This window comes from Salvelinus namaycush, chromosome 30, assembly GCF_016432855.1.
Source record: "Salvelinus namaycush isolate Seneca chromosome 30, SaNama_1.0, whole genome shotgun sequence".
In the NCBI taxonomy this organism is placed as follows: domain Eukaryota; kingdom Metazoa; phylum Chordata; class Actinopteri; order Salmoniformes; family Salmonidae; genus Salvelinus; species Salvelinus namaycush.
In genome coordinates, this window is record NC_052336.1 from 18,493,655 (window position 1) to 18,503,691 (window position 10,037).

Consider the following 10,037-nt stretch of genomic DNA (forward strand, 5'->3'; position numbering starts at 1 on the left):
CAGTTTTACTAGGGTAAGTTTGGCGGCGTGAGTGAAGGAGGCTTTGTTGCGAAATAGAAAGCCGATTCTTGATTTGATTTTGGAGATGTTTAATATGAGTCTGGAAGGAGAGTTGACAGTCTAGCCAGACACCTAGGTATTTATAGATGTCCACAAATTCTAGGTCGGAACCGTCCAGGGTGGTGATGCTAGTCGGGCGGGCGGGTGCAGGCAGAGAAACGGTTGAAAAGCATGCATTTGGTTTTACTAGCGTTTAAGAGCAGTTGGAGGCCATGGAAGGAGTGTTGTATGGCATTGAAGCTCGTTTGGAGGTTAGATAGCACAGTATCCAAGGAAAGGCCAGAAGTATACAGAATGGTGTCGTCTGCGTAGAGGTGGATCAGGGAATCGCCCTCAGCAAGAGCAACATCATTGATATATACAGAGAAAAGAGTCGGCCAGAGAATTGAACCCTGTGTAACCCCCATAGAGACTGCCAGATGACCGGACAACATGCCCTCCGATTTGACACACTGAACTCTGTCTGCAAAGTAGTTGGTGAACCAGGCAAGGCAGTCATCAGAAAAACCGAGGCTACTGAGTCTGCCGATAAGAATATGGTGATTGACAGAGTCGAAAGCCTTGGCCAGGTCGATGAAGACGGCTGCACAGTACTGTCTTATATCGATGGCGGTTATGAAATCATTTAGTACCTTGAGCGTGGCTGAGGAGCACCCATGACCAGCTCGGAAACCAGATTGCATAGTGGAGAAGGTACGGTGGGATTCGAAATGGTCGGAGACATGTTTGTTAACTTGTCTTTCGAAGATTTTTGAATGGCAGGGCAGGATTGATATAGGTCTGTAACAGTTTGGGTCTAGGGTGTCTCCCCCTTTGAAGAGGGGGATGATCGCAGCAGCTTTCCAATCCTTGGGGATCTCAGACGATATGAAAGAGAGGTTGAACAGGCTGGTAATAGGGGTTGCGACAATGGCGGCGGATAGTTTCAGAAATAGAGGGTCTAGATTGTCAAGCCCAGCTGATTTGTATGGGTCCAGGTTTTCCAGCTCTGTCAGAACATCTGCTATCTGGATTTGGGTAAAGGAGAAGCTGGGGACGCTTGGGCGAGTAGCTGCGGGGGGGGCGGAGCTGTTGGCCGAGGTTGAAGTAGCCAGGTGGAAGGCATCGCCAGCTGTTGAGAAATGCTTGTTGAAGTTTTCGATTATCATGGATTTATCGGTGGTGACCGTGTTACCTAGCCTCAGTGCAGTGGGCAGCTGGGAGGAGGTGCAATGACTTATCGGTTTCTGGGTCAGGAGGAGTTGAGGAGAGGATGGACTTATGCCCAATGGAGAATCTAACTATATCTAGGTTTGTCACGATGGACATGGGAAGAAGTGGACCAAAGCGCAGCGTGGTACGTGTTCATTCTATTTATTTATTAACTGAATACCGACAACAACAAAACAAAATACGAACGTGACGTTCTGCAGGGCAAAATAACAACCAGTGCAAAAATAAGAACCCACAAATGAAAGAGGGAAAAAGGACTGCCTAAGTATGATTCCCAATCAGAGACAACGATAGACAGCTGCCTCTGATTGGGAACCACACTCGGCCTGTCACGATCGTCGTCAGGGTGGAAATGACCGGGCCAAGGTGTTGAGCGTACGTTTTACTTTATTATAAATGTCGCCAACAAAACAAGACTCAACAAAAACGAACGTGAAGCTTACTAGAGCTATACAGGCCACTAACACAGACAACTACCCACAACTAAGGTGGAAAAACAGGCTGCCTAAGTATGATTCCCAATCAGAGACAACGATAGACAGCTGTCCCTGATTGAGAACCACACCCGGCCAAAACATAGAAACAGAAAACAAAAGCCCTGTTCGCCTCAGCCGATCACTGCAACCGTACAGGACCCCCCTTCAGCATTGAGGTAATGGGAGCAGCCACCTGGCCAAAACCCCGGATAAATCTCAGGTAGTAATTGGCAAAAACGCTGCACCTCCTTTACCGTGGTGGAAGTCGGCCAATTACGCACTGCTGCAATGCGGTCACTCTCCATCTCCACCCCTGATGTGGAAATGCGATACCCTAGGAAGGAGACGGCCTGCTGGAAGAACAGGTATTTCTCAGCCTTGACGTACAGGTCATGCTCCAACAGTCGTCCAAGTACCTTGCGCACCAAGGACACATGCTCGGCGCGTGTAGCGGAGTATATCAGAATGTCATCGATATACACCACTACACCCTGCCCGTGCAGGTCCCTGAAAATCTCATCTACAAAGGATTGGAAAACTGATGGAGCATTCATCAACCCGTACGGCATGACGAGGTACTCATATTGGCCTGAGGTGGTACTAAATGCCATCTTCCACTCGTCTCCCTCCTGGATACGCACCAGGTTGTACACGCTCCTGAGATCCAGTTTATTGAGAAGTGCGCCCCGTGCATTGACTCAATCGCCGTGGCGATGAACGGTAGCGGGTAACTGTACCTCACCGTGATTTGATTGAGACCTCGATAGTCAATGCACAGTCGCAGACCTCCCTCCTTCTTCTTCACAAAAAATAAACTTGAGGAGGCGGGTGAAGTGGAGGACCGAATGTACCCCTGACGCAGGGATTCAGAGACATATGTCTATGTAGCCGCCGTCTCCGCTTGCGACAGGGGATACACGTGACTCCTGGGAAGTGCAGCGTCTACCAGGAGATTTATCGCACAATCCCCCCGTCAATGGGGTGGTAATTGAGTCGCCTTCTTTTTACAGAAGGCGAGAGCCAAATCGGCATATTCTGAGGGGATGCGCACGGTGGGGACCTGGTCTGGACTTTCCACCGTGGTAGCACCAACGGAAACCCCTACACACCTCCCCGAGCACTCTCACGACCACCCAGAGAGCCCTCTGTTGCCAGGAAATGGTGGGGTTATGACGAGCCAACCAGGGAAGGCCTAGTACCACGGAAAACACAGGAGAGTCAATGAGGAAGAGACTGATTCTCTCCTCGTTACCCCCCTGCGTCTCCATGGCCAGGGAGATGGTGGCTTCCCTGAATAGCCCGGACCCTAATGGTCGACTATCCAGAGCGTGTACCGGGAAAGGTCTAACCACAGGAATAATGGAGATCCCTAAACTAAGGGCGAACGCTCTGTCTATAAAATTCCCAGCTGCGCCTGAATCGACGAGCGCCTTATGCTGGGAATGCGGGGAAAACTCAGGAAAACAAACATGTACAAACAGGTGTACAACAGAGGACTCTGGATGAGAGTGGTGCAGACTCACCTGGGGTGACGCCAGAGTGCCCTGCCTGCTGCCTCGAGTCCCAGAGGGACCGACCCGGCACCGACCGGCAGTGTGCCCTCTGTGGCCACAGATGGTGCACGTGATGGCCCCTCCTCCAGCCTCCCTACGTGCTGCCCCTCCCAGCTCCATGGGCAGCGGAGCGGGGGTGCTGGAAGATGGAACCGACAGAGCCCCCTCTGGACGTTCGCGGGTGACCAGCAGGTTATCCAACCGGATGGACAGATCCACCAGTTGGTCAAAAGTGATGGTGGCATCCCTGCAGGTCAACTCCCATCGGACATCGTCGCGCAGGCTGCATCGGTAGTGGTCGATGAGGGCCCTGTCGTTCCATCCTGCTTTGGTGGCCAAGGTCTGGAATTCCAGGGCGAACTCCTGGGCGCTCCTCGTGCCCTGCCTCAAGTGGAAGAGCCGTTCCCCCACCGCTCTTCCTTCGGGCGGATGGTCGAAGACGGCCCGGAAGCAACGGGTGAACTCCTCGAAGTGGTCCCACGCCGCGTCTCCTTCCCCCCACATGGCGTTTGCCCACTCCAGAGCTCTCCCCAAGAGGCATGAGACGAGGGCGGACACTCTCTCCCTTCCCGAGGGAGCTGGGTGAACGGTGGCCAGGTATAGGTCCAGTTGCAAGAGGAACCCCTGGCACTGTGCTGCCGTCCCATCATACTCCCTGGGAAGGGAGAGAGGAATCCCACTGGAACTGGATCCGAACGGGACGCGTAGAGGTAACCCCGGTTGTACTGGTCGAGGTGCTGGAGAGACTTCCTGTCTCTCCCAGCGGTCCATGGTCTGGACAACGCAATCCATCATGGCACCGAGCTGATGCAGCATTGCCAAGTGTTCCTGGACGCGCTCCTCGACTCCTCTGACCTGGGTACCTGCTCCTGCTAACTCTGTCAAGGGTGTGTGTACTGGTGGCGAAGTCAGGTGCAGGAGAGCAGAGGGTTTTGAACAGGCGCACACTTTATTCAGGCTAGAGTGAACAAACAGATGGACGCAAACTGCGTCAAAACCTCCAGGAAAAAAGGCAAAAGTGCAAAGCGCGAAAAAACACTCACCAAAGCTAATGTACCAAATGAACATACAACGTGCACAAACACGGAACATGGAAACATAGCCTGGCGCGCCACAATAACCACATAACAATAAACAATTTCACACAAAGACACGGAGGGGGACAGAGGAATAAATACATGCAGTGTGATTAGGGAATGAAAACCAGGTGTGCAAGGAACAAGACAAAACAAATGGAACAATGAAAAATGGAGCGGCGATGGCTAGAAAGTTGGTGGCGTCGACCGCCGAACACCGCCAGAACAAGGAGAGGAGCCGACTTCGGCGGAAGTCGTGACAACCTAACCAACGTACACCTTCCGAACTGCAGAGTAAATCAGCACTCATCACTACTACACATAATGGCACACCTGCAGAGGCTGGGCATTTTGCCAAGCTGTCTTTATGGGAGTAAAATGGCCAGATTTTCTAGAGGCATTTACAAAACAAACCCACTCAACTGTAAATTGTTTTGCATCATCACGTATTGTACCATGTAGTTTACCATATTTTTCCATATACTGTCCCATTCTCCAGCCCTGTTTGTCCGTTTGTTTATGAAACCCTGTGGGTTTACATCAACTGAGGCATATTAAATTATGATTTGTCTAATTAATCCACTGGGGGAATTATAAAAAAAAAAAAATATATATCTATATATATATATATGCTAAATGGCTAAGCACAGACAGGGCTATGCAAGAGAACACTCAGGATGTTATCTTGTCTTAAACAAGGTCTGGGTTTGTGAGATACCATGTTTCTCTGGATCTCAGTGACCACATCTTAATGAAATCTTATCATAGCCCTTTTACATACTGTACCTTCACAGAGGTGAAAATAGTGAAGACAGCTGTTTGGCAATCATCAGTAACAGTAAAAATTTTGCACAGCTGTGGAAAGACAAAATGTGGAAAGACACTCCTGTCACCTGTGTGGCATAACAAACCAAAGACATGGTACACCAGGGGTGAGTTGTGTTTAGATCACACTGTGGCATCTGATTGGACTGTGGATATTGAGCTCAGAGATGAGGGCGATAGACTGACATGGGCAGCCCTGTAGCCTGAGAGCACATTGATCCAGAGGCCTAGTGGTGGTTTACTTGGCAGGATGCCCTGGTACTGCCTGAGGAGGTAAAGATTCATAGTATATCTGAAAAGACTCAAATGACCCCGATAGCTAACAAAAACATCCAAAAGAAAGAGAGGGGGGGATACTGCCAATTTAAGCATTACCTTGGACCTACAGTAGTATTCCTTTGTGTTGCTCTAAGGTGCCTTACAGATTGTTTGATGTTGAATTAGTGAGAGATTAGTTAGGAAGCACTAATTAGTGTGCCCCTATAACAAACTGATATGTAATCATCTACATTACCTACATCTCTCCTCAGTAAGTCATCAGCAGCATTAGCAGTCAATATACACTGAGTTTACAAAACAGTAGGAACACCTGCTCTTTCCATGACATAGTTTGACTGAACAGGTGAAAACTATGATCCTTATTGATGTCACTTGTTAAATCCACTTCAATCAGTGTAGATGAAGGGGAATATTTTTAAGCCTTGAGACAATTGAGACATGGATTGTGTATGTGTGCCATTCAGAGAGTGAATGGGCAAGACAACATATTTTTTAACTCAATATTAGGAAGGTGTTCTTAATGTTATGTACGCTCAGTGTAGATTAGCTACTGTATGTGGATATGAGTGAGCTGCTACCAACCAAAAACCTCACAGGCATATATCACAGACATTATCTATAAGTAGAGTTTCATAATACTGTGGCAACGACACCTAAACAGTGTTGAGTAGCTGGAAGTCCTGCTCTCAGTCTATCAAGTCTACAAGGTGAGCACAGCAGGGGGACATGTTGCTGGAAAACTCTCTTTTCCCAGCCACTCGCTTTATGGCCATGATCTGGCTTAAGATAGAGTAGCTTAATTTCCCCCGGGGCTGCTATTACTGAAGACTCAACAAGGCATGTGTTACACATTAGCCCAGAATCACATCCATGTGCATAATAAGTCTGAGTGCTTACGTAGCAACATGCTCAGCACTACATTAATGTATAGACAGCTGGCAGATGTCTGTGAAGTTATTTTGGTAAAGGTGAGAGATCTATTGTAAGTTATACAGTGGGGAGAACAAGTATTTGAAACACTGCCGATTTTGCAGGTTTTCCTTCTTACAAAGCATGTAGAGGTCTGTAATTTTTATCATAGGTACACTTCAACTGTGAGAGACGGAATCTAAAACAAAAATCCAGAAAATCACATTGTATGATTTTTAAGTAATTAATTTGCATTTTATTGCATGACATAAGTATTTGATACATCAGAAAAGCAGAACTTAATATTTGGTACAGAAACCTTTGTTTGCAAATACAGAGATCATACGTTTCCTGTAGTTCTTGACCAGGTTTGCACACACTGCAGCAGGGATTTTGGCCCACTCCTCCATACAGACCTTCTCCAGATCCTTCAGGTTTCGGGGCTGTCGCTGGGCAATACGGACTTTCAGCTCCCTCCAAATATTTTCTATTGGGTTCAGGTCTGGAGACTGGCTAGGCCACTCCAGGACCTTGAGATGCTTCTTACGGAGCCACTCCTTAGTTGCCCTGGCTGTGTGTTTCGGGTCGTTGTCATGCTGGAAGACCCAGCCACGACCCATCTTCAATGCTCTTACTGAGGGAAGGAGGTTGTTGGCCAAGATCCCGCGATACATGGCCCCATCCATCCTCCCCTCAATACGGTGCAGTCGTCCTGTCCCCTTTGCACAAAAGCATCCCTAAAGAATGATGTTTCCACCTCCATGCTTCACGGTTGGGATGGTGTTCTTGGGGTTGTACTCATCCTTCTTCTTCCTCCAAACACGGCGAGTGGAGTTTAGACCAAAAAGCTCTATTTTTGTCTCATCAGACCACATGACCTTCTCCCATTCCTCCTCTGGATCATCCAGACGGTCATTGGCAAACTTCAGACGGGCCTGGACATGCGCTGGCTTGAGCAAGGGACCTTGTGTGCGCTGCAGGATTTTAATCCATGACGGCGTAGTGTGTTACTAATGGTTTTCTTTGAGACTGTGGTCCCAGCTCTCTTCAGGTCATTGACCAGGTCCTGCCGTGTAGTTCTGGGCTGATCCCTCACCTTCCTCATGATCATTGATGCCCCACGAGGTGAGATCTTGCATGGAGCCCCAGACCGAGGGTGATTGACCGTCATCTTGAACTTCTTCCATTTTCTAATAATTGCGCCAACAGTTGTTGCCTTCTCACCAAGCTGCTTGCCTATTGTCCTGTAGCCCATCCCAGCCTTGTGCAGGTCTACAATTTTATCCCTGATGTCTTTACACAGCTCTCTGGTCTTGGCCATTGTGGAGAGCTTGGAGTCTGTTTGATTGAGTGTGTGGACAGGTGTCTTTTATACATGTAACCAGTTCAAACAGGTGCAGTTAATACAGGTAATGAGTGGAGAACAGGAGGGCTTCTTAAAGAAAAACTAACAGGTCTGTGAGAGCCGGAATTCTTACTGGTTGGTAGGTGATCAAATACATATGTCATGCAATAAAATGCAAATTATTTACTTAAAAATCATACAATGTGATTTTCTGGATTTTTGTTTTAGATTCCGTCTCTCACAGTTGAGGTGTACCTATGATAAAAATTACAGACCTCTACATGCTTTGTAAGTAGGAAAACCTGCAAAATCGGCAGTGTATCAAATACTTGTTCTCCCCACTGTATATATATTTTTTCATTCTCTAGATGATTTAAAATAGTAAGCTTCAAAGTGGCATTAACATTGAGTAAGGTGCAGACATTCATTTTGACCTGATCTGGTGTGAAGGAGTCGCTTGGCCTGTACAAACACTGCAAATGTTTTAGCCATGGTTGGTTTTTAACCCTCCACACACACACAGTCCTCTCCGTTTGGTAACATATTATCTTTGAATGCCAGAGACCAATGCAAAAAGACTTGTCAATCTTCCTATATATTTTTCTCCTCTCTCTTTCATCCTTATTTCTCTATGGTTTTATTGAGGTGCCAGTCATCCAGGACAGGATGACATGGCTCAGTTGGATATGTAAATAAAACCAGGGACTATGGACTCAAGGGAACCTGCCCCTGATCGCAGTTCAATAACCCCGCCATAGACACTCCACCTGGCTGTCAATGCAGAGGGGAGAATGGAGAGAGGAGAAGGGAGAGTGCACAGAGAATATTGCTGAAGGGAGAAGAAATGGTGCACAGGGGAGAGGAGCAGGGAAGGATAGTGCACAGAGAATAGAAGGTAGAGGGGTTATAGGGGAATGGGAGGAGAGAAGAGAGCAAGGAGATGGGAGAGTGAAGAGAGGTTTTGACTGAAAGGATGGGGGTGGGGTTACGCTCCCCCCATTGGGGACACAATGTCACATGTTATGCCTTCCAGAAACCTCCAGAGAACCTTCACCAGGTAGTAATCACCAGGGTCTGCAACAGGCAGTCATGGATCAGTGGGTAGAGTGGGACACACACACACACACACACACAAACACACAAACACACACACTCACACACAAACAGCTCGCGTGGGTTAGTGTGATACTGTATTACTAAGAATGCACTCCTCCCTCTCCCCAGACGCGCTTGCTCAGCGTGCTAGGTTCCCCAAAATTCCCGCTCCACTATAAGCACTGCCTCCCTCCTTTGCTGAGGCTAGCACACCTACGCATGCACTCACCGCTCACCCTTGATGAATGGGTCAGGGATTACAAAACGAATCCGCTGAGATCTTTAGTGTGGCCGAGTGTTGTATCGCATGTGCCAATGCAAAAAATGAGATAGCATTGGGAATCACGCGAGCTCAAGCTTCAATGAATGCTACCAAGGACTACGCAAACTCGCGCCAGTCCCCATCCCCCACTCCCAACCCCCCATCCACCTCAGGTGCACCAGAAATAAAGGCACATATAACAAGATCCATGGCGCGCACATATCCCACACTACATTTATAGGCAAGGTTGAATATAGCCTACTGACTTTTGTTTTTTTATCAAACAAGTGTTCCTGCAAAACCCTACATAAAATAATTCCCCCACTCCTATTCTCCATGCAACAAGTTCTGTGCAGAAATGGAACCCTATCTCTCCATGCTTAATGTGTGAAAAAATCTGTTCAAAGTGTATGTAGATTTCAGAGCACAGGGAAAAAAGTTACATCGTTGTATAATTCAAACTGAAGAGCGCATACGCATTGCATACACACACTGCTTTCAGGGCCGATTAATTGGATATGATTGACCGGTGCATTAATACCTGAGTCCGTGTAGCGTGGTCTGGCGAGGTCCCGGAAATGGTAAATGAAATCCAGACAGTTCTCATTCTGTACTTCCCCTTTAGAGCACAGGTCAGACAGTAGTTCTAGTGCTTTTTGACAAATCTCGTCCTCTCTGTCGCCAGGCATTTCCCACCAGCATCCTTCTGAATGGAGGGGCTCCTATGGCACCACCACACCACCCCGCCCACCAGAGAGTCGACTAGCCCCCGCAGAATCACACTAATCCTCCCGGCAGAGAGTCAACTGAAGCCCCAGTAGCAGCGCACCACTCCAGCCGAAGCGGAGTCACCAACACCCCGCAGCTCAGCACCACTCTGGCTGTCTGAAAAACCAACCAGGGTAGCGGAGGAGGAACAGGTAAGTATACTAGGTCAAAAAAACA

General features: G+C 48.1%; 1 protein-coding gene across 1 annotated transcript in view; it reads right to left on the reverse strand.

Moving 5' to 3' along the window:
- The window catches only part of LOC120025344 (synaptotagmin-9-like), a 41,069-nt gene extending 31,288 nt beyond the window's left edge, over window positions 1-9,781 (reverse strand). The window contains exon 1 of the mRNA XM_038969881.1: window positions 9,634-9,781. Coding sequence (XP_038825809.1) covers window positions 9,634-9,781 — 148 coding nt within the window. The remainder of the gene's footprint in view (window positions 1-9,633) is intronic.
- Between the last annotated feature and the right edge of the window lie 256 nt (window positions 9,782-10,037).